Source organism: Piliocolobus tephrosceles, chromosome 5 (assembly GCF_002776525.5).
Source record: "Piliocolobus tephrosceles isolate RC106 chromosome 5, ASM277652v3, whole genome shotgun sequence".
In the NCBI taxonomy this organism is placed as follows: domain Eukaryota; kingdom Metazoa; phylum Chordata; class Mammalia; order Primates; family Cercopithecidae; genus Piliocolobus; species Piliocolobus tephrosceles.
Window position 1 is genome coordinate 63,787,716 of NC_045438.1, and position 25,732 is coordinate 63,813,447.

Here is a 25,732-nt window from a genome sequence, read left to right on the forward strand (position 1 = left end):
GCATTAAGAGTATCTACTATCAACTACATTAAAGATAATAATGACTAAATTATTCATCTTAGTGCTTAGGTTATGACTAGAAATATTAGTGGAAATTAAAAGTAAAAAAGAACAGCTTTTTTTTTAAAAAGTATTAAGCTGAGTTAATGAGTCATGGAATCCTGATTTGTCTAATAACCTATCTGTAGATGATTTCCTTCCCTGAGATTAATTACATTATACATTAAATAATGTTTGCACCCTAACATGGTGACTAATTCTGCCCTGGACTATAGCCGTATCCTAAGAGAAGTAAAGTAAAAGCTGAGATACTACCCTCTATCCCCTTTCTTTTCTCCCTGCCTTACCCTGCCTCATCCTATTCCCTTGCTGGTAATAGATTGAGGGATAGAAGTATAAATTATCCCTGAGCAAAAGCTGAGAAACTTTCTGTTTTGCCCACCCAAAACTTATTTTAACACACTTACCAACATCTCCATAAACATACAGGCCCCTGGGAGGTTTGCTCCTTGAAAACAGCTGCAAATTAAGAACAAATTATAAATCTCTACCATGCAAATAATTAAATATAATCATACACATAGTCTTCCTAACTGTCCTATATACACAACCAAGAGGGACTATTATATACAATAAGCAAGAAAAAACTTTATATAAAAATGTATAAAACTGAAATATTATGCAGCCTTAAAAAGGGAAAAAACTCTAACATATACATGAATGAACATTGAGGACATTATGCTAGGTGACATAAACCAGTCACAAAAAGACAAATACTATCACTCCACTTACATGAGGTACTTAGAACAGCGAAAAATTAAAGAGACAGAACGTAGAAGTCAGGCGCTGTGGCTCACACCTATAATCTGAGACTCTGGGAGGGTGAGGTGGGAGGATCACTTGAGCCCAAGAGGTGAAGACCAGCCTGGACAATATAGGGAGACCTCATCTCTGCAAGTAGTTAAAAAGAATTAGCCAGATGTGGAGGCATGTGCCTGTGGTCTCAGTTACTCAGGGGACTGAAGTTGGAGGACTGCTTGAACCCAGGAGGTCAAGGCTACAGTGAGCTGTGTTCACACCACTGTACTGCAGCCTGGACAACAGAACAAGACCCCATCTCAATTAGAAAAAAGTAGAAAAAGGGGTTGCCAGGGACTGGAGGGAGGAAGGAATGGGGAATTATTGTTTAATGGGTTCAGAGTTTCAGTTTTACAAGATGAAAGGAGTTCTGGAGATAAATGGCAGTGATGGTTGCATGACATTACGAATGTATTTAATACTACTGAACTGTACTCTTAAAACATGAAAGATGGTAAATCTTATGTGTGTATTTACCACAAAAGAAAATTGGAAAAAAATGCTGTGAAGCCCCTCTTAGGATTCAATATAGGAGGCAATAACCATAGTAGCCCACAGCGAGGGGTTCACAGTCACACAACTTGAATGTACATCCCCTCTACCATTTACCACCCATGGAGTCTTTTCCTTCTTTCCCAGATGGGCTCCCCAAACAATGGCAGCTAGGCTCATTCTCAGCAATTAATGAGTAGAGGAGAAGAATTTTTCTGGAGAAACTGAATGATCTCCAGACAAAAAGGCCCAAAGGCACTTATGTTGGTTAAGCTTCTCCCAAAGAAAGACCTAGATCCCTACCAGATTACCTTCTGGTAAAGCACACCAGTCACCAAACCTCTCAAGCTGGAGCTTCAATCAGCTTGTTAGTACCAATGGTCAATAGATATTTGGAAGAAACTTCCAAGATAAAAGTCAGAGACCAGAACAAATATACAGAGGGGAATAAACTCAGAGCAAACAGAGGACTATCCAGACATCAAAAAAAAAAAAAAAAACCTCAAAAATAAAAGTGGGCCGGGCACGGTGGCTCACACCTGTAATCCCAGTACTTTGGGAGGCCAAGGTGGGCACATTGTTTGAGCTCAGGAGTTTGAGACCAGGCTAGGCAACATAGCAAAACCCCATCTCTACAAAAAAATACAGAAATCAGCCGGGCATGGTGGTGTACTCCTATAGTCCCAGCTACTTGGGAGGCTGAGGTAGAAGGATTGCTTGAGCCCAGGAGGTGGAGACTGCAGTGAATCAAGATCACACCACGGCACTCCAGACTGAGCAACAGAATGAGACACTGTCTCACTCAATCACAATCAATCAATAAAAATAAAAGTGAAGTCAATATAATAATATACTGAGGAAAAATAAGAGAAGCTACTAAAACCATATAAAGCATAGTGGGAGAAAGAAATTGTCTCTTCTGTAAATGACATTTGGGAGGCTGAGGTGTTAGGATTGCTTGAGCCCAGGAGTTTGACACTAGCCTGGGCAACAAAGCAAGGTACCATCTTTACAAAAAAGAAATTGTTTCCATTGTGGAAAAATGATTTCCTACTAATCCATCCAATCTATTCATCAAGTGTGAAAATGGAAAATTGTCCTTTCATACATTCAGGGTATGAAAAAAACTTCCCACTCAGCAAGAAGAAAATATAGGCTCTGGAAAATGTAGAGGGCTCTTGGGAGGGAAAAAAGCTTGTCAGAGGGAGGCCTGCTTCTAGGACCACAGTGGCACTGCAGGTCAGGAAAGCAGTCAGGTCCAGAGCAAAACTGGAAACTGAAGGGCTCTGGAGATGAAGCAAAATGGAACTTCTCTTACCTAATGCTATTATCAACCCAAATAACCATCTTGAATTTTGTTACACTTGGAAGAGTAACCTTCAAACTCTGCAGCAGTTCCTAAACACCTGTGCAAACAACAAGGTATGATAGGGTGGAGTGAGTTCAGAAAGGGAGGGTAAAACAGAAAAAAGTGAAGATTATGCCACTTAGCATCAACCAGAGTGGTCAATAATTTGGCAGAGAACATTCTCAAAACCTAGCTTTCAGGGTTTCATCCACAATGCTTTTGGTTTTGTCTTATTTTATTTTATTTATTTTAGAGACGGTCTCACTCTGTCACTCAGGCCTCAAACTCCTGGACTCAAGCAATCCTCTTGCCTCAGCCTCCTAAGTAGCTGGGGCAGGCAGATACCACTACATCTAGCTAATTTTTATTTTAAAAAAACTCTCTTGTAGGCTGGGTGCAATGGCTCATGCCTGTAATCCTAGCACTTTGGGAGGCCAAGGCAGGCAGACCACTTGAGGTCAGGAGTTCAAGACCAATCAGGCCAACATGGTCAAACCCTGTCTCTTCTGAAAATACAAAAATTAGTTGGGCGTTGTGGTGCATGCCTGTAATCTCAGCTACTTGGGAGGCTGAGGTGGGAGAATCGCTTGAACTGGGAGGCAGAGGTTGCAGTGAGCCAAGATCGCACCACTGCACCCGGCCTGGGCAACAGAACAAGACTCCATCTCAAAACACAAACAAACAAACAAACTATCCTGTAGAGATAGGGTCTCACTATGTTGCTCAGTCTGGTCTTAAACTGCTGCCTAGGCCTCCCAAAGCGCTAGGATTGCAAACATGAGCCACCATACCTGGCCTGCTTTTGTTTTATAATTTATGGGTTCATTCCAACCTGCCTCAGAAACCTCTCTTGTTTTCCTATTCCTTTTTGCTTTCTTTCTCTATTAAATGTCGTTTGTGTCTTCTAGACCTCATTCACGGTCTAGGCCAGACAAAAGGATCTTCTTTGCTTTGACTCTGCCATCTGGATGGCTTCCTAGTATCTCTCTGCATGTTAACTCTCCATCTATTCTTAAATCTCCACTCAAAACAGTTTTCTACTCCTGCCAAAACTTCTTAATTTTTCTTGGTTTTTTGTTTCTTATATGAACCATTATCATGCACTGGTTATTCTATTTTCAAGTGCCAGAAAAAGCATTATGCTCTTAATTTTAGAACAGCTTCAAATTGGAAAACTTGCATAAAACCTAATAATCTCTAAGTATATTCTATGTATGTGAAATTTTTTGAAAGCAGCATTTTGTATAGGCAACTGAGAGTGTCATAGCAATTCATAATTCTTCACAATACATTTTGTGGGAATAGTTTTAAGGCCTATTCTAATACTGCTACATGATATAATCAAGATAGGGTGAATAAATGAAGTTCAGGGAAAAGAAATGAAGAAAGACGGGGGTGGGGGGCGCAGGGGAAGATTGCATGGAGAGAGCTAAATGCTGCTAAAAAAAAAAAAACAAAAAAGTTGGCCAGGTGTGGTGGCTCACACCTGTAATCCTAGCACTTTGGGAGGCCCAGGTGGACGGATACTTGAGGTCAGTAGTTCAAAACCAGTGGCCAACATGGTGAAACCCCACCTCTACTAAAAATACAAAGATTAGCCAGGCATGGTAGCAGGCTACTCAAGAGGCTGAGGCAGGATAATTGCTTGAACCCGGGAGGCAGACGTTGCAGTGAGCCAAGATCGCACCATTGCACTCCAGCCTGGGCGACACAGCAAGACTCCATCTCAAAAAAAATAAAAAATAAAAAGAGAGAAAAATTTGTACTCATGGTCCTCTCTTCTATTTTTCCCTCTCAACTCAATATATTTTAGAAAGAGCACTTTAGCAAATACCACATTCTATATTACATATATAATCTGTTATGTTGTATTATATTTTATAGAAACATTTAGAAGATGACAAAGAGATACTGCTGTGCCAAAGAAAAGATCCTCAAACATCTAAGATCACAAATACCTCGTATCACATGAATACTGTATAAGATGGAGATTTTAATATAAGCAAATTGGTCAACAAAATGGATACCCTCCTAACAAGAATCATTAGACATAGACATAGTCTATCTAAACAATATTATATACTCCACTTATTTTTACTTGGGGAAACAAGCTAATTTCCTCCTAATAAAAATTTCAGTTTTCTAATAATTATTGAAATTATTTTAAGGCACTTAAAAATCTATGTCTTAAGGGAAAAATCAGAGAATCAAATGGAGAAAAGTAAGACTAATCAGAAGGCTATAAAATGGGTCCTAAAGAAGTTTTTGAATTCTTTATTAATAGTAGTGATTTTGGGGAGAGGAAGGTTTACATGGTTTTCTTCAAAATGACTGTCCCTTAGGAACCCACATCATTTGCATGCTCCTAATTTAGATTTCTCACAACTTAACGCTATTTTTCTGTTCTATTAAATTTCCTTCCTTAAATTTAATTCCCTATAACTTTCCTTATGTCTCAGAAATCACAATGAACTCCACCCTTACACTGTTTCTCGGTGCTGGTTATTCTCCATGTGCTCCCCTCCCCTGATGCCTTCTCCCTCCTGTCTGTACCCCAAGAGACTGACCTTTCTGGCTGGCTCCTGGCTGGTTCAGCCCATGGGAGGCATTCCTTGCAGGAAATAGGAGAGAGGGCATAGAAAGGGGATGGGTCGTTCTCTCCCATCCCTCCCTGCTTCAGAGATGTGTCTCAGTAGAGCCACATCCCTCCAGACCAACAAGCAGCCCATCCCTCAGGCCACAGCTCTAGCTCTCACCAGTCTCCTCCTTTGCCCTTCCATCCCTTGTTTGCTACCTTAAGCCTGCCCATGCCTCTCTATGTAGTCTCTAAATTTGGTCTTTATTGAAACATCTACTGTGAACTGTTTTCTGCCAGGACTCTGATACATTCCGGACTCCCAAAATGCACACACGTAACATTAGACTCAGACTTTAAAATCTGAAATGATTAAGTTTCTCTAGTGACCAGTTATAAGATTTGTCACAAGTTACCTGTATCTTAGGGAGTTTGTAAACTAGGATAATGACACCTTCTCTAATGGGTTTTTGATGAGGATCCAGTGACATCACCTTTTAGATTGTGCAGATAGATCGTAAGCTTAAGGATGATGTTGGAAGATGGTGATAACCTACCACCTACCTCCACCAAGCATAAGAGATATGGCAGAAGAGTATTAGAGCTGAACCCAAAAGATCTAGGTACAAATCCTGGCTGGCTATTGATTAGCTAGGTAACCCTGGGTAAGCCCTCTCAACTCTCCAACCTGCTGTCTCCTTATCTGTTGGGTGCAGGGCCCAGCATAGGGAATTTCCCCGTCACTGCTCACCTCTGCATGTGTAATCACACCAAAGACTGAAAGCATAATGTGCTTACCAATACCTGTTTATACTCAGACCTGTAATTCGTGGAAAAAGAAACACCACACCCTTTGACACATCCCTCTCAAAGATCTGAACAATACAATTAGTAAGTTCAAGCAATTTACATCCATATAAACTCTAAACCCAACAAACCAAGAATACATTCAAGAACAAGCAGCATGATTTCAAATATAGTCCATATGCTAAGCCAGAAAGAAAACTTCAATAAATTCCAAAGAATCGAATGTACTCTAACCATAATTTAATAAAATTATATATAAATGATAAAAAGATAGCTAAAAAAAGGAAAAATCTCATACTAAAATGTATACCCTTCCATGAACTTCACCCAGATTGCTGAGGACTGCTGAAAAAAGTCTGACAGTCGTGCAGAGTGGACCCTCTCTCTGGGCCCTCCATATTGTCAACAATTCTGTTTCCCTGGTGAGTTCACTGTGTCTCAGCAAAGAATCTCTGGAACCTTCTTACTTCCCATTAAGCAAAACTACATTTCACTCATCACTTTCAGAAGATGTCTCCTACTTCTTCATAAAGAGAGAACAGAAGGCCTTGGGTTGAAAGTCCTTCAACTTCCTACGTGAAACTGCAATCCCACCCACATCTGCATCCATCCATTCCTCCCTCCTGTGACATTCCTCCTGTTACAAAGGAAAACGATTCCTCTTCCTGTCCTTCTTCCAACCTTCTATCAGTGTTTAATTTCATACCCCATCTACCTTCTCAGGAACCAGGGCCCATCAAATCAAATTCCTCTTCTCTTGTAATCCTTCTTATCAACAGCTTATAAAGCTGTTGATTTATAAAATGTTTTCCAATTAATTTACTTTTACAATCTTGAAGTGTACTATTTCACAGGACATAGGCCCAGAGACCATAAGGGAAAACAATAGATACATTTAAAATAGTGAAATTAAGGCAGGGTGTGGCTGCTCACACCTGTAATCCCAGCACTTTGGGAGGCTGAGGCTGGCAGATCACTTGAGGTCAGGAGTTCAAGACCAGCCTGATCAATATGGTGAGACCCTGTCTCTACTAAAAATACAAAAATTAGCTGGCTGTGGTGGCTCACACACGTAATCCCAGCTACTTGGGAGAGGCTGAGGCAGGAGAATCGCTTGAACTTGGGAGGTGGAGGTTGCAGTGAGCTGAGATCACACCACTGCACTCCAGACTCGACAACAGAGTGAGATTCCATCTCAAAAAAAAACAAAACAAAACAAAAAAAACGACCACTGAAATTAAAACTTTCTGTTAGAAAAAATCCTGAGGAAGGAAAAACAGCAAATAAACTGCAAAAAAAAAAAAAAAAAATGCATCAGTTACGAGTCCTATTCAGCCATAAAAAAAAATGAGATTCTGTTATTTGCAACAACATGAATGAAACTGGAGGTCATTACATTAAGTGAAATAAGCCAGGCACAAAAAGACAAACACCACATATTCTCACTTATTGATGGGATCTAAAAATCAAAGCAATTGAACTCACGAACACAGAGAGTAGAAGGATGGTTACCAGAGACTGGGAAGTGTAGTTAGGGGCTGGGGTGGAGGGGGAGGTGGGGATGGTTAATGGGTACAAAAAAAATAGAAAGAATAAGTTCTACTATTTGATAGCACAACAGAATGACTATAGTCAATAACTTAATTGTAGATTTTAAAATAACTAAAAGAGTATATAATCTGATTATAACACAAAAGGTAAATGTTTGAGGGGCCAGATATCCCATTCTCCATGATGTGATTATTTCACACTGCATGCCTGTATCAAAACATCCCATGTACCCCATAAACAGATACACCTACTATGTACCCACAAAAATTAAAAACTAAAAAATAACTTAAAAGAATTTCAGTAGTTCACACCTGTAATCCAGCACTTTGGGAGGCCAAGGCGGGAGGTGAGGAGTTCGAAACCAGCCTGGCCAACATGCTGAAACCCCATTTCTACTAAAAATACAAAACTTAGCCAGGTGTGGTGGCACACACCTGTAATCCCAGCTACATGGGAGACTGAGGTGGGAGAATCACTTGAACCCGGTAGGCAGAGGTTGCAGTACTCAGAGATCATGCCACTGCACTCCAGGCTGGGCAACAGAGCAAGACTGTCCCGCCCAAAAAAAAAAATTAAAGAATTTATTTTCTGCCTGAGTGCAGTGGCTCACACCTGTAATTCCAGCACTTTGGAAGACCAGCATGGGCAGACCACTTGAAGCCAAGAGTTTGAGACCACCCTGGCCAACATAGTAGTGAAACCCCATCTCTACTAAAAATATAACAATTAGTCGGGTGTGGTGGCACGTGCCTGTAGTCCCAGCTACTCAGGAGGCTGAAGCACAAGAATCATTTGAACCTGGAAGGTTAGATAACATTACTAAATGAGTGTTAAATTTCTGGAATGCGATGATGATAATATAGTTATGCAGGAAAAGGTCCTTGTGAGGCGTTATATGTGATATATTTAGGGGTCAAGTGTTATGATGCAACTTACTTGTAGATGGTTCCAGAAAATAAGATATTTAGAGGGAAGATTAAACAAATGTGGCAAAATGTTAACCATTAGTGGATCTAAGTATATTACTGAAACTTTTCAAAATGAAAAGTTGGAAAAAAACAGAAAAAAATTTGGTAAGGTGACTAATTACTGTATTACTTTTACTTAAACAAAAATATCTGCATATTTGTATTGTATACATTTGCTTTCAAAATTGCTATCAAAACTATTCCTTTACTGCAAACTAAAAGAATGTATGTCATCCATCATTCCAAATATTTTGATTTAATGATTTTAACATTATCCTTTGTTCCCTATGATATCAAAATTCTAGCATTAAAAAATGATCCAAGGTGATTCTCATCAAAGTTATACATTGAAATAGCACGTCCTCTGCCTTTCTGGGTCACTATCCACCTGCTACTCTGGCATCATTTCCACTAGGACAATTAGATAATAAGGGTAGTGCTGTTAAAATAAAAAGTGTTGTTTTCAATTTGTTTAAAATGCAGGAATACTACTTTTCCTGTTTCTCTCCGTTCCCCCCACCATTGCATTATTATCTCCCAAAATGATAGAATCAGAAACAATGATTCCAGCTGGAATGCTGAGCATAATTACATCTTTTAAAAACTGGCATTATAGCATTCTCAACGTGGACCACTTTTTGATAAAAGTAGATCATTTCAGGTTTCTAAGAAGATCTTTAAAAACTAAAAAACTGAACTATATATTAGCACCCATAAATTCTCTTTAAATGAAAATGATTTTTGAAATGTCTTTAGCTGATTTGCAAAAGAATCTCGGCAACCTAAAGTATAATACATCAACTTGCTCAGTTTACTAGCATAATTAAGCCTATTTAAGTATCTAAATAAGATGGGGGTGTGCTTAAAACTCTAAAACTACTAGTGTAAGAAATAGCTCAATTTCTGATTATAACACAATTTAAAGATGCAAATGACTTTTTGATGTCTCATGCATTCAAGTCACAAACATTTATAAGTTCCTACATCACCACTGGGAGACAAATGACAGCGGGCTAGTTTTCTGGCAAATCCTTCCATGTTCACTTTGCTCCTACCTGATACTCTGCTTTTGGCCTAGCTTAGGTGAAGCTCTGCTAGGTCTGGTCTACTCCAGTCCACTACTAATTCAGTCCACTACTGAGATACGAGCATTATTCTCAAGCCAATCTGGGCTTCAGCAAAAGAAAGATGTGGAAAATATCCCTGGTTCTGAACACTGTTGTTTTTCTGAATCTGAGAAATTAAACTGTCCTTCCAGGCATCTTCAGGGTTAGCTAAGAACTGATGTTAAGGAGGAAATGAGAACAGGACACATTCACAGAGACATATGCGGATACAGGCACTCAGTGGAGACACCTACCCTCTCACACAGACACACAGATAGGCTCTGTGACTCTTTAATGATGGCTTTGTTATTCATTCATGTTTCATTCGTTCCACAAACATGAATTGAGTATTGAGCACCTACTTTGTGCTAGGCAGTGGGCTGGGATTCTTCAGGCCCAGAAGACCAAGAAAAGAAAAACCGGCCAGGGGCAGTGGCCCACACCTGTAATCCCAGCACTTTTGGAGGCCAAGGTAGGAAGATCACTTCAGGTCAGGAGTTCAAGACCAGCCTGGCTCATCTCTACTAAAAATTAGCCAGGCATGGTGGCAAATGCCTATAATCCCAGCTGCTTCAGAGGCTGAGGCAATGAAAATCGCTTTAACTTGGGAGGCGGAGGTTGCCATGAGCTGAGATTGTGCCACTGCACTCCAGCCTGGGTGACAGAGTAAGACTCCATCTCAAGAAAGGAAGGAAGGAAGGAAGGAAGGAAGGAAGGAAGGAAGGAAGGAAGGAAGGAAGGAAGGAAGGAAGGAAGGAAGGAATACAATATCTACATATCTACCGGAGAAGCATGTGGTCACCAGCAGGCAATGTGAGATGAGCCATAACAAAAGGATGCGGGGTGGACAGCTTTAGCAAAGACCCAGAAACAAAATAAGGTCTCAGCCTCATCCAAGGATCTTCAAGCAGGTCATCATAGCTGGGGCTTTTATTGCCAGCAGAGAACAATGGCAGAGGAGGTTGGCAAAAGGCAGGGACTAGGCTCTCAAGAACCTTGAAGAACATGCTGAGTTTGTATTTTATCTGGAGGGGGCTGAAAGCCTTAAGCAGGAGAAGAGTGTGATCAGATTTATATGTATTCAGTTTATGAAATTTCAGAAAGAGGAAAACATTGCATTGCGAAAACCCTCTTATAAACATATTTCATATGCCTTTCTGAGAACTGTGCTAATAATTCCCCTTCCACAGTCTATTTGGATTTTTAAATGTTTTAATTTTTATTTTTTAGAGATGAAGTCTTGCCATGATATCCACGCTCATCTCAAACTCCTGGGCTCAAGTGATCCACCCACGTCAGCCTCCCAAAGTGCTGGGATTACAGGCATGACCCACCACACCCAGCCCCTCAGTCTGTTTGTAAGAAGGAAAGGTAGTAGACTTTTCTTCTTACAACTAGTAGTAGACTGTAAAATTATATTTTCAAGAAAAGTTGTAATTTTTTCAAAATGAAAAAAAAAAAAATCAACTAACCCTGCCAGGCACAGTGGCTCACACCTGTAATCCCAGCACTTTGGGAGGCTGAGGTGGGCAATTACTTGAGGCCAAGAGTTTGAGACCAGCCTGGCCAACATGGTGAAACACAGTATCTACTAAAAATACAAAAATTAGCTGGGCATGGTGGCCTGTAGTCCTACCTACATGGGAGGCTGAGGCATGAGAATTGCTTGAACCCAGGAGGCGGAGGTTGCAGCGAGCCGAGATCGCACCACTGAACTCCAGCCTGTGTGACAGATCAAGACTCTGTCTCAAAAAAAAAAAAAAAAAAAAAAAAAAAAATCTAACCTGTTGAAATATCTCACAATCACATGTAAAATATTTTCACAATGGAATATCACAAAGAGGCAAAATTGAAGACTCTATGGAACAGCACGTTACCCACCCTCCAGCTTTATCAAATCTTTCTATGTTGACATTTATTTCAAAATTCAAGTAATAAAGCATTAATTATAGTTGAAGCCTCCCTTGTCCCCTTCCTCCTCAGTATTAACCACCTGAATGTATAGTTTATCATCCCCATGCTAAGCAACATTCCACTTTATAAATACATTCTGATTTGTTTATCCAGTCTTGTGGCATCTTCTAGTTATTTCTGAAAAAAAAAAAAAAGATACTCTCCTTTGTCTATTTTTCTACTGGGTTGTTTGTTTTTCTATTACATGGTAGAAGTTCTTTATATTTTATTATTATTATTTGCAGAGAGGAGGTCTTGCTATGTTGCTCAGGCTGGTTTCAAACTCCCGGCCTGAAGTGATCCTCCCAACCCTCGGCCTCTCATACTGTTGAGATTACAGGCGTGAGCCATTGTACCGGGTCAGGGTTCTTTACATATTCTAGAGAGTGATTCATAATCAACTTTTTTTTGAGATGGAGTCTTGCTGTGTCACCCAGGCTGGAGTGCAGTGGCAGATATCACCTCCCTGCAACCTCCGCCTCCCGGGTTCAAGCGATTCTCATGCCTCAGCCTTCAGAGTAACTGGAATTACAGGCACCCACCACCACACCTGGCTAATTTTTGTAATTTTAGTTGAGACAGGCTTTCACCATGTTGGCCAGGTTGGTCTCGAACTCCTGACCTCAGGTGATCCGCCCACCTCGGCCTCCCAAAGTGCTGGGATTACAGGCATGAGCCACCATACCCAGACAGTAGTCAATTATTTTTGCTTTAAGGGGAGTTGCGCTTATTTATTTTTTTGTCTTTTTTTTTTTTTTTTTCCTTTTTGTGGAGAACGGTGTCTCGCTGTATTACCCAGGCAGGTCTCAAACTCCTGGGCTCAAGCTAGCCTCCCGCCTCTGCCTCCCTGAGAGCTGGGATTACAGGCGTGAGCCACCGCGCCCGGCCCAGTAGTCAATTATTTTTGATGAAAAATCTTTTCTCCCAGTCTGTTGTCTACCTTTTCACTTTTTCTATGGTACCTTTTGTTAACTAGAAGTTTTAAATTTTAACATAATCAAATGTATTGGTGTTTACCTTTATAAGCTGGACTTTTTAATTTTTTTTCAATTTACAGGGCAATATGAATATATATATATTGGACTTTCATATCTTGTATAAGAAATTCTTCTGGCTGAGCAGAATGGCTCAGCCTGTAACACCAGCACTTTGGAAGGCTGAGGCAGGTGAATTGCTTGAGGCCACAAGTTTAGATCAGCCTGGGCAACATGGTGAGACCACGTCTCTACAAAATACAAAAAATTAGCCAGGTGTGGTGGTATGCCCATGTAGTCCCAGCTATTGGGGAGGCTAAGCTAAGAGGATTGCTTGAGCCCAGACGGTCAAGGCTGCAGTGAGCCATGACTACACCCCTCCCCTCCAGCCTGGGCAACAGAGCAAAACTCTATCTCGAAAAAAAGAAATTATTCCTTTTCTCAAGTTCATAAAATTCCTCTATATTTTCTTCAAGAAGTTCTTAAGTTTCACTTTAAATTTAGGGCATTTATTTCTAGAGGTAAGTACCTAATTTTTTTTTTTTTTTTTTTTTGAGACGGAGTCTCGCTCTGTCGCTCAGGCTGGAGTGCAGTGGCCGGATCTCAGCTCACTGCAAGCTCCGCCTCCCGGGTTCACGCCATTCTCCTGCCTCGGCCTCCCGAGTAGCTGGGACTACAGGCGCCCGCCACCTCGCCCGGCTAGTTTTTTGTATTTTTTAGTAGAGACGGGGTTTCACCGTGTTAGCCAGGATGGTCTTGATCTTGTGACCTCGTGATCCGCGTGATCCGCCCGTCTCGGCCTCCCAGAGTGCTGGGATTACAGGCTTGAGGTAAGTACCTAATTTTATTTTAATCTTCACATAGATAACCAATGATCCCATGCTAATTTAGTGAATAGACAATCCTTTTCCTACTGATTCACAATGTCAACTCAATCATATATCAAGTTTCCATGTATATTTTGAACTTTCTATTTTGTTCTATTTGTTTGTCTATTTAATGGAACAGTGAATAGTTCCTGTTGAATAGAGGCAGGGATACAATACAGTAATGGAATACTAAACTGGAAAGCTAGACTAGGTAATCATCTACCAGCCCTCATATCTAGTCAGGTAGCAGTCATCTAGAGCAAGGGCCAGCAAATTAGGGCCATGGGCTAAATCCAGCATGACACTTGTTTTTGTAAATAAAGATTTATTGGAATATAGTTATTTATGTATTGCCTGTGGCTGCTCTGAGTGCAATAGTAGAATTGAGTTCTTTTCCATCTGCCTCATGCATTGTTCTTGGAAGGGTGAAGAGGGTGTATCCAAATAAAAGATGGTGGATATAAAAGGGAGTTGGAAATAAGTTCTCATTAGGGAAAAACTGAAAATTATCTGGTAGAGAGCAGGAGAAAAAGGAAAGGAGTTCTGTGGCTCCCAATTCTCAGGTCTCTTGGGCTACAATGTCTCCTCCTAAGAGATGAAAAAACCTGGCTGCCTATAGACCCCTGATTAATGGAAACACAGATTTTCAGAGTAGCTCCATACTCTATTTAATTCTCTCCCTCCCTGACTCTGGAAATGCTTGATTTGGCTGTGTAAAAGTAATTCTAATTATAGTGATTTACATGAACTACTTACCATTTATGCCTAATTACCTCACAGCACAATAACAATTATGCATACATTAAATGTGTCAGATTAACCTGGTTGTAAATTTTATTCAATAACAAAAGTAACATGTTTATAAATGCTCATTCTTCATAGTTTGTTGCTCATATGGCATGGTCATCTGCTCATAACATCTTCAAATGTTAATTTATTAGAGAAAACATTATTACATAGGTAGGTGAAACCAGCCTGGTAGTTTGTCAGCAATTTTTTCACCTTGGTTAATAAATTTGGTATCTTATGAAGAATGTATACTTTATTTTAATATTATAGCACAGACTTAGAAAGTTTCTTAGGAGTACAATGAGGGAAAAAAAATAACTGCATCATAATGAAATCTATTTGTGTTTTGTTTTGTTTTGTTTTTTGAGACAGTCTCTCTCTGTCGCCCAGTCTGGAGTGCAGTGGCACAATCTCAGCTTACTGCAGCCTCAACCTCCTGGGCTCAAGTGATCCTCCCACCTCAGTCTCCCAATTAGGTGGACCACAGGCATGTACCACCATGCCTAGCTAATTTTTTTTTTTTTTTTTTTTTTTTGTAGAGATGGGGCCTCCCTATGTTGGCCAGGCTGGCTCAAACTCCTGGCCTCAAGCAATCCTCCCATGTCAGCCTCTCAAAATGCCGGAATTACAGGCAAGAGCCACCATACCCAGACCATAATGAAGTTTAAACAACTGTATTAAAAACAAAATTCAAAGTTCATAAAATCATAAATCCTACTTAGCACATGTCTTAGTTCATTTTCTGTCACTTATAACAGAAACTGAGTTTCAGATATTCTGAAATTTATTTATTTTTAAACAGGTAGTAATTAGTTGAATTTAATAATAAAATGAAGATCTTGAGAAATAGTATTTGTTATTTAAAGTTCAGGAAAATGGGCAGTCAGTACTGCTTAGCTTTCCTCCAAAATGGCTGAATGTGTATCACGGCAGCAGAAATGCTGTAGCTAACAAACAACTTAAGTTCTTGAGTGATCTGTCTTCTCCTTAGCTGTTCAGATGGCCTATCAGAGAGAGAAGACTGTGCTGTGGTGAAACTTGTCCCTTACAGCTTCCACTATTCTTTCAACAATGCCAAGGTTTCATACCCAAGGCAAAGGTTTACAGTCCAAAGTCAGAGTTTTACTTAGAAACTGAGTAATTTATAAAGAAAAGGAATTTATGGGCCAGGCACAGTGGCTCACACTTGTAATCCCAACATTTTGGGAGGCCCAGTCAGGCAGATCACATGGCACAGGAGTTCAAGACCAGCCTGGCCAAAGTGGTGAAACCTGGTCTCTACTAAAAATACAAAAATTAGCTGGGCGTGGTGGCACACCCAGCTACTCAAAAAAGTGAGGCAGGAGAATCGCTTGAACCCGGGAACGATGCAGTGAGCTGAGATCACACCACTGCACTCCAGCCTGGCAACAGAGTGAGACTCAGTCTCAAAAAAAAAAAGAAAGAAAGGATTTTATTTCTTACAGTGATAGAGGCTGAGAAGTCCATAAGGGACCCCACCTAGTGAGGGCCTTCTTGCTGGTAAAGACCCTCTGCAGAGCCCCAGACGACACAGGGGCATCACATGGTGAGGGGGCTGAGTGTGCTAGCTCAAGACTCTCTTCCCCTTATAAAGCCACCAGTCCCACTCCCATGATAATCCATTAATCCATTAACCCATTACTCCACGAATGGACTAATCCATTCATGACAGCAGAGCCCTCATGACTCAGTCACCTCTGAAAGGATTCACCTTTCAATACTGCCACACTGGGGATTAAATGTCAACATGAGTTCTAAAAGAGACAAATATTCAAACCATAGCACCAGAATAAAGAACTCTCCAAATAAAGTTTTTCCATCACTGGAAAACATAATAGCCCAAAGTTTCCTTTTCTGATAATTGGCATATCAGCGTTTGTTTTTAGAAAAAAATAGGTCTGTGTCATCTTTATTCTCTTCAAAAACTAAAGTTTTATATACTTTTCTTCAAATTATGCTAGATGTTTGGATCTCTTTCAGTATTTTAAAGATTTAGTGGGGCCAAGCGCAGTGGCTCACACCTGTAATCCCAGCACTTTGGGAAGCCAAGGCAGGTGGATCACTTGAGGTCAGGAGTTTGAGACCAGTCTGGCCAACATGGTGAAACCCCGTCTCTACTAAAAATGCAAAAATCAGCCAGGTGTGGTGGTGGGCACCTGTAATCCCAGCTACTTGGGAGGCTGAGACAGGAGAATCACTTGAACCCAGGAGGCAGAGGTTGCAGTGAGCCAAGATCGCACCATTGAACTCCAGCCTGGGTGACACAGCAAGACTCGGTCTCAAAAAATAAATAAAAAATAAAACTGTTTATTTAAAAATTTTTAAATTGTTAAATAAAATATTTATTTAATGGCTCAAGACTGTAATCCCAGCACTTTGGGAGGCCGAGACGGGCGGATCACGAGGTCAGGAGATCGAGACCATCCTGGCTGACATGGTGAAACCCCGTCTCTATTAAAAAATACAAAAAACTAGCCGGGCGAGGTGGCGGGCGCCTGTAGTCCCAGCTACTCGGGAGGCTGAGGCAGGAGAATGGCGGGAACCCAGGAGGCGGAGCTTGCAGTGAGCCGAGATCGCGCCACTGCACTCCAGCCTGGGCAACAGAGCGAGACTCTGTCTCAAAAAAAAAAAAAAAAAAAAAAAAATTATTTAAAATAAAGATTTAGTGGGTTTAGGAAACTATAAGGGCCAAGAGCAATGGCTCATGCCTGTAATCCCAGCATTTTGTGAGGCCAAGATGGGAGGACTGCTTGAACTCAGAAGATCAACACCAGCCTGGGCAACATGGTAAGACCCCGTCTCGGAAGGAAGGAAGTGAGGGAGGGAGGGAGGGAGGCAGGCTATAAGACAAATACTACTAGAAAAATATGTTTCTCTACCTACTAAACATTTATTCACATGTACTAGGATTTAACAAATAGGACCTTTCATTAGACACATTTGAAACTCTACCTACCACATCAAATCTTCCATTTACATTAGATTTTAACTACCCAATAAAACCAGGGTTATTCACTAGCTGGCCCATCATAGCCAACTCAGATATCAAAGGTGAATGTATGGGAAAATACCCCTAAGAAGAGCCAATGATTTTTTTAAAAACCACCGTTGTTAAGCCAGGCGCGGTGGCTCAAGCCTGTAATCCCAGCACTTTGGGAGGCTGAGACGGGCGGATCACGAGGTCAGGAGATCGAGACCATCCTGGCTAACACAGTGAAACCCCGTCTCTACTAAAAATACAAAAAACTAGCCGGGCGAGGTGGCGGGCGCCTGTAGTCCCAGCTACTCCGGAGGCTGAGGCAGGAGAAAGGCGTGAACCCGGGAGGCGGAGCTTGCAGTGAGCTGAGATCCGGCCACTGCACTCCAGCCTGGGTGACAGAGCGAGACTCCGTCTTAAAAAAAAATAAATAAATAAATAAATAAATAAAATAAAAAATAAAAAATAAAAACCACCGTTGTTGAATCGGCAACCAAATAAGTTAATAATTACAGGATACTTGTGATTGGATGGGAGTTCACCAACCACTGTAAGATGAGTCCTAGGGATGCTACAGAGTAGGGAGGAGGGATAAAAGGAATATATTTCCAGCAGGCTGGGGCAGACAGATTGCTTGAGCTCAGGTGTTCAAGACCAGCCTGGACAACATGGCAAAACCCCATCTCTATTTAAAAAAAAACAAAAAACAAAAAAATTAGCTGGGTGTGGTGGCACACACCTGTAGTCCCAGTTACTGGGGAGGCTGAGGTGTGAGGCTTGCTGGAGCCCAGGAGGTTGAGGCTGCAGTGAGCCATGATTGCACCACTGCATTCCAGCTAGGCAACGGAATGAGACCCTGTCTCAAAAGCAAAACAAAAAAAAAGGAATATATTTCCAAAAGGAAGAGGACTAGAAAGGGAGCAAGATATAAAATTCAGGAAAGCAATTCAAATCTCAGATAACCAAAATATCCAGTTGAGTACAACATGTTGTTTCCTGGCTAGGCCACATAACTAAACTGTTACTTTACTTGGATGCCCACCTATAACGCAAACTATATAATTACATAGTTTTATATGTTACAGTTCATATACTATATGCAAATATATCCCTATATATCACATATAACTAGATATGCAGTACATAAGCAGTCTATATTTTTCAAACTTTCTGGTTCTTTACTCACCTATAAACTTTGAGAAATACGGGAAAAAGAGGTTGGTCATCAAAACAAATAATTCGGCCGGGCGCGGTGGCTCAAGCCTGTAAGCCCAGCACCTTGGGAGACCGAGACGGGCGGATCACAAGGTCAGGAGATCGAGACCATCCTGGCTAACACAGTGAAACCCCGTCTCTACTAAAAAATACAAAAAACTAGCCGGGCGAGGTGGCAGGCGCCTATAGTCCCAGCTACTCGGGAGGCTGAGGCAGGAGAATGGCGTGAACCCGAAAGGCGGAGCTTGCAGTGAGCTGAGATCCGGCCACTGCACTCCAGTTTGGGCGATAGAGCGAGACTCCGTCTCAAAAAAAAAAAACAAAAAACAAAAAAACAAATAATTCATCATTATTACCTACAACCATCATGCTAGACTGATCACTCATGGTGCCCACCACACTCACAGTCCACTTCTGAGAGCAACTGCCATGCAGCCCTACATGGGAACATAGGTAAGTCAATCTTTACACTGGTTAACGGCCTCTAAGAAACCCAGTGTGAAAGCTCTACCCGAACAGGGATGAAGTCATTGGTTGACCTATGAGATCCTTACTCAGGAATTTAAACTACAGACACATAGAGAGAATTAAGAAGTTGGTAGAAGTTGAAGCAGACATGAGAGAAAAGGAACAAAAAAGTAAGTGTGTGCTGTGGTCTCAATGTTTGCATTGCCCCAAAATTCATATGCTGAAGTTCTCACCCCCAAAGTGAGGCTCTTAGGAGGGAGGACCTTTGGAAGGTGATGAGGTCATGAGAGCAGAGCCCTCCTCAGTTGGATTAGTGCCCTTACAAAAGAGGCCTGACGGAGCTCATTTGTCCCTTCAGCCATGTGAGGACACAGTGAAAAGACAGCTGTCCATGAATAGTTAAGCAGGCCCTCACCAGACACTGAATTTGCCAGCACTTTGATCTTGGCCTTCCCAGCACCCAGAACTATGAGAAATCTTTTTCTGTTGTTTATAAGCTACCCAGTTTATGGTATTTTTTAATAGCAGCCCAAGTGAACCAAGACAATGAGTGATATGAATGGCAAAGCACTGTAAGGCCTAGCTGTGTCATGGAGGTGCCTTTCATTGCTATGTTCTTATATAATCTCATTCTAAATCTCCATTTCTTTCTGCAATCTAAATGAATCTCTATTTCTTTCAACTAATAGTGTTAACACAATGGGAAGACATTTTCTTTACGTAAAAATAAACTAATTATACTCTCAGGAGCTTTATTAAAAAGTAAAATTACTTTCACTCATTTTTGTTTGTTTTTTATTTGTATTGTAGAGACAGTCTCCCTGTATTGTCCAGGCTGATCTCAAACTTCTGGCCTCAAGCTATCCTTCCACCTTGGCCTCTCAAAGTGCTAAGATTATAGATTCAGCCACCACACCTGGCCCTTATTCTTTTTTTTTTTTTTTTGAGATGGAGTCTCTCTCTGTCACCCAGGCTGGAGTGATCTTGGCTCACTGCAACGTCCGCCTCCTGGATTCCAGCGATTCTCCTGCCTCAGCCTCCTGAGCAGCTGGGATTACAGGCACCTGCCACCACACCTAGCTAATTTTTGTATTTTTAGTAGAGACGGGGTTTCATCATGTTGGCCAGGCTGGTCTCGAACTCCTGACTTCAGGTGATATGCCCACCTCGGCCTCCCAAAGTGCTGGGATTACAGGCATAAGCCACTACTGCATTTGGCCCCTCATTCATTTTTAAGTAAAGTACTACTAATGTTGTTCTATGGTGCCTTTCTTCTAAAGACTTTACAGTAAAAGCATATTTGGCAGGGGATGGGGACAGTCAATTAAAGGAAAACTAGTTTCTTAGGTTGGACCATATTTTAACTCTTATTACTTTTAACGTTCTCCAGAATTTAAAGATGAGACTATTGGCTTCTATATTAGATAAGGAACAGGAGTTTTCCTGTTGTCATGGAGTTTCAACAAAAGCTCAAAGCTGAGGACCAGGGAAAATAAGCTCCCATTCGCTCTAAAGAAAGACACAAGCTGAATGCAGTGACTCACACCAATTATCCCAGTGCTTTTGAGGCTGAGGCAGGAGGATTGCTTAAGGCCAGAAGTTCAAGACCAACCTGGCAACATAGTGAGATCCTGTCTCTACAAAAAATTTAAAAACTAGTGAAGTATGGTGGTGTATGCCTGTAGCTCTAGCCTACTCAGTGGGCTGAGGGAGGAGAATCATTTGGGCCCAGGACTTCAAGGCTACTAGTGAGCTATGATCGTGCTACTGCACTCCACTTGGGTGACAGAATGAGGCAGTATCTCCAAAAATAAATAGGCCAGGCAGAGTGGCTCATATCTGTAATTCCAGCACTTTGGGAGGCCGAATCAGGGGGATCACTTGAGATCAGGAGTTTAAGAACAGCCTGGCCAGTATGGCAAAACCCCATCTCTGCTAAAAATACAAAAATTAGTCAGGCATGGTGGCAGGCGCCTATAATCCCAGCTACTTGGGAGGCAGGAGAATCATTTGAACCTGGGAGGTGGAGGCTACAGTGAGCCAAGATCACACCACTGCACTTCAGCCTGGGCGACAGAGTAACACTCTGTCTCAAATAAATAAATAGGTCAGGCGCAGTGGCTTATGCCTGTAATTCCGCACTTTGGGAAGCCAAGATGGGTGGATCACCTGAAGTCAGGAGTTTGAGACCAGCCCAACGAACATAGTAAAACCCCATCTCTACTAAAAATACAAAAATTAGCTGGGCGTGGTGGTGCATGCCTGTAATCCCAGCTACTCAGGAGGCTGAAACAGGAGGATTGCTTGAACCTGGGAGGTGGAGGTTGCAGTGAGCCAAGATCACACCACTGCACTCTAGCCTGGGCAACAGAGCAAGAATCCATCTATAAATAAATAAATAGACACACTAGTCACATCCATGCAGGAATTAGGTTTAAAACAACAACAACAACAACAACAAAAGGCAAAACAGCCCTAAAACCAAAGTGAAACTGAAGAGAGTGATCAAGGTATAAAGTTGTTAGCTGGGTAGGGTTCCGTGGTGTTCCCTTCAGATATCTCATAACAAATACGAGAGGTTCCCAAGAGAAGCATCCAAAGAGATAAGGATTGACTATAAATTGAGATGGACATGCTCTCCCCAGCTGGATGCTTGCCTAGGTAAGAAAATGCGCAAGCAGCTGCCAGCGCAGGGTGTGGAAGAGTTCTTGGGAGAACTTGATATACATCCCCAGGAGGAAGGGATATGCATGACAAAGACAGAAATTAGTGCCTGCTTCTTGCTTGCAAAAGTCTGAGGACAGGAGGCTGACTGAGGCAGCCCATGCAGCAAGGAGTAGAGAAAGAAGATGTTATGCTTCCTGTGGTCTGCACAGACACCATAAAAGATCCCAACAAGAAATGTTCCAGGTCAGGCACGGTGGCTCACACCTATAATCCCAGCACTTTGGGAGGCCGAGACAGGTGGATCACTTGAGGTCAGGAGTTCAAGACCAGCCTGGCCAACATGGTGAAATCCCATCTCTATTAAAAATACAAAAATTAGCCAAGTGTGGTGGTGCATGCCTATGACCCAGTTACTTGGGAGGCTGAGGCGGGAGGATCACTTGAACTCAGGAGGCAAAGGTTGCCGTGAGCCAAGATATAACGCCACTGCACTCCTGCCTGGGTGACAGAGTGAGACTCTGTCTCAAAAAAAAAAAAAAAAAAAATTGTCCTGAAAGGACCCCACCCAAGAAGCCTAAAGGCAAGGGCAAGGCGGTGTCAGAAGAATGCGGGGTTGTGAGTTGCTTCCCCAGAGTCAAAAGAGGTTAGTCAAAGATTGGAGAAGTGTGGAGGTCCCCAGGGGAGTCTTGAAGAACCCACCAGTAAGACCCTCAACAAAGAGCTAGCATGTCAGCATCTACCATACAAAGGCCCCAATAACTAACTGGTCGCTTACGACTGCTGTTTCACTCTAACCTTTCCTTCTTCTCATTCTGACCCTAGAGATGTCAGGCAAACAGAGAAAGAAGGAGGAAGAAAAGGGAAGGAACACATCACTCTTCCTTTTCGACGCTGATCCGTGGATGAGACCTGAGCTAGAGGAAAGGGAAAGCTTTGATTTCCATATAAGTTTTTATTTAGACTGGACTGCATTTTTAAAATACTTGAATATGAAGCTCTTCAAATCCCTGAAGGCAAAAGAAAGCTATGGAACATCAAAAGGCTAGGAATGGGGATCCAACAGAATTTGTGTAAAGGAACTGGTAGAAATTTTTCAAGCTGTTTGATGATTGTGCCCTACTGCATTGCATCCATTTTAGAAAATGCTTACACTTTTAACTGTTTAATCTTTCATATCACACAAGCCTCACCTTTGAAAAAAGGCCTTCTGCCTCTATATTATATCCTTTAAGGTCCTCGTGTAATTTCTGCAAATACTGTATGACTCTTCTTTGATGTTCATCATCCTTTAGCTCATGAGCTTTGATCAGAAAATCATAGTGGTCCAGAGGTCCATGGCAAACGGCCAAAGCTTTCAAATAAGTCTCTGAAGTGGCAGTTGGGGCCATGCTCTCAGATGTCTGAACTGTATAGGCTATAAACAAAAACATATAAAATTTTAGACTTTCTTAAATACATTTCACAGTGCTCTACATGTTTCGTAAGGGTCAAATTCAAACTTTTAACTAGTTACATCTATTTGAGCAGTTTTTGTAAATGTCATTTTGATAAAAATAATATAAAATACATTTTCAGCCAGGCATGGTGGCTCACGCCTGTAATCCCAGCACTTTGGGAGACCAGGGCAGGTGGATCACTTGCGGTCAGGAGTTCAAGACCAACCTGACCAAATGTTGAAACCCAATCTCTACTAAAAATACAAAAATTAGCCAGGTGTGGTGGGGCATGCTTGTAATCCCAGCTACTTGGGGGGCTGAGGCACGAGAATTGCCTGAACCTGGGAGGCAGTGGTTGAAGAGAGCAGAGATTGTGCCACTGTATTCCAACCTGGGTGACAGAGTGACACTCGGTCTCAAAAAAAAAAAAATTAAACAATGAATATATTTCTAATTGTTTTATTTTAACAAAAGGAAATAAACCCCAAAGCCATAAACTATAATTGTAACCTCTCTTCCAGAAGGCCTATTCCTACTACAGCTTCTGCTTTGCTTCCAGTCCACTAAAAGAGCCACTGGTGCTCCTCATCTTCCCAAAGCAAGAGAGTTGCCTTTCTTTGACTTAGCCCTAATTCTGGTTCTTAAGCACCAAGGCAGAGACATCAAGATTAGTCCCAAGGGTTTTCCACTGCTCCTTAATTCTCTACCCAAAGACAACACAACATTCAGATATTACCACATCAATTTCAGCCCTCTGCTTCTAAGATATTTTTCTGTTTTCCATAACCTTTAGGAAGTTGGACATGGAGTTGAGACATAGCAAGAGTGTCTGCTTCAAAGCAGGGTGGTGTTCTGATCCTATTTTAGCCTCTCCTGGGAGAGAAATGACTGTGGCGAGGTCCAACCATAATTCCATTCCTTATCTGGGGCAGGTTTAATGAGCAGCTAACTCCTTCTCTACTGTTTAGAAGTAACAATAAACAGCAGCAACCTGGCACATTTTTCAGAACAAGATTTCCCAAAGGTACTCTGCCAGCATTTTATTCATTTCATTGAACATTGTGTTTCCTTTGTCAAAATAACATAAAAATTACTTTAGTGAAAAGAATTAACAATCACAATGTTAGGTCCATGTTTTCCCCAAAAGAGGGGGAAAAGTCCTTAAATATACTATGAATGTTGGAGATAGGGACGGTTATCTTCCATTATTTGTTCCCCCTTTCTAAATAGAAGTTTTAGCTGGATGCATGGCTGCCCAGATACATATTACATCTCCTAGCCTCTCTTGTAGTCAGGTATGGCCATGTGAGCAGGTTCTAACAATGGGATATGAGCAGAAACGTGTGTAGTTCTGATATATCCCATTAAAGGAAAAGGGCATATTCTCCTGGCTCCCTTTTCCTCCCCTCTCTCTAACTGGAGTGAAAGTGTAATGACTGCAGCTGGAAGAGGCAATGAGACGCACACAGAATGTTGAATAAAGCAGAGCAACAAGATGCACAAAGCCTGGTTCTCCAACAATGCTGAGCTGCCAAACCAGCTCTGGATTGCCTACCTGGATTTTTATGTAAAAGAATAATCAACTTCTGGACAGGCACAATGGCTCACACCTGTAATCCCAGCACTTTGGGAGGTTTAGACGGGCAGATCACTTGAGCTCAGGTGTTCGAGACCAGCCTGGGCAACATAGTGGGACCTCATCTCTACTAAAAATAAGAAATTTAAAAAAATTTTTTTTTTTTAATTAGCCAGGCTTAAAATTAGCATGTGCCTGTAGTCCCAGCTACTTGGGGAGGCTGAGGTGGGAGGACAGCTTAAGCCCAGGAGTTTGAGGCTGCAGTGAGCTATGACCTACACCACTGCACTCCAGCCCGGGCAACAGAGTGAGACTCTCTCTCCAAAAGAAATAAAAAGTGAGTAATAAACTTCTATCTTGCTTTTAAAGTAGTGTATAATTGGGGTCTCTGTTACAGAAGCGTAAGTTGTACCCTAACTGATATAGGTACTTAAGGCCTGTAAAAGAGAATCTAAGGGCATCCTGGAACACTGGGCCTCACAGCACCAGGATAAGGTTTGGGTTCAATGTTGAAGCTGGAGATGCAGGTTGAGAGTTCCTAAATGTTCCCGGCAATTTGAGATATTTGCCAGTGTGACATAATAAGAAATATATTTGATCTTTGTCCCTGTTCCTTGGCACAGAGTTCCTAAAACCCTTGGAATTTCCTGAGTAATAGGAGTGTTTTCTGTTTTTCATTGCATCACACCTGAGTTTATGTTAAGGAGGTGACTCTAGGGTGAGGCTGGTAGCCAGAAGGACCAAGTGGGTAGAAGGTTGGAACTTGCAGCCCCACGCACTGACCCCAGGAAGGTGGGGCTAGAGATTGGCTCTGTAAACACTCAAGGAGACTTGGAGAGCTTCTGGGTTGGTGAACGCATTTAGGTGTGTTCAACCTCTAGGTATCCCCCTAGGCATCTCTTCTATTGGGCTCCCTGAGTTGTATCCTTTATCACAAACCAGTAAGCATAAGCAAAATTTTCCCCTGCGTTCTGTGAGCTATTCTAGCAAATTATCAAATCTAAAGGGGAGGAAGGTTATGGGAATTCCCGATTTGTAGTTGCCAGGTAGATATGTTGGTAGCCTGTGCACCCCATTTGCAG

At 41.7% G+C, this 25,732-nt stretch overlaps 1 protein-coding gene across 1 annotated transcript in view; it reads right to left on the reverse strand.

The window, feature by feature from the left end:
- AFG1L (AFG1 like ATPase) overlaps positions 1-25,732 on the reverse strand; it is a 219,225-nt gene that overhangs the window by 162,811 nt on the left and 30,682 nt on the right. Inside the window, exons 2-3 of the mRNA XM_023205967.2 lie at positions 22,829-23,052; positions 468-519 (exon numbers count right to left, since the gene is read on the reverse strand). Coding sequence (XP_023061735.2) covers positions 468-519; positions 22,829-23,052 — 276 coding nt within the window. The remainder of the gene's footprint in view (positions 1-467; positions 520-22,828; positions 23,053-25,732) is intronic.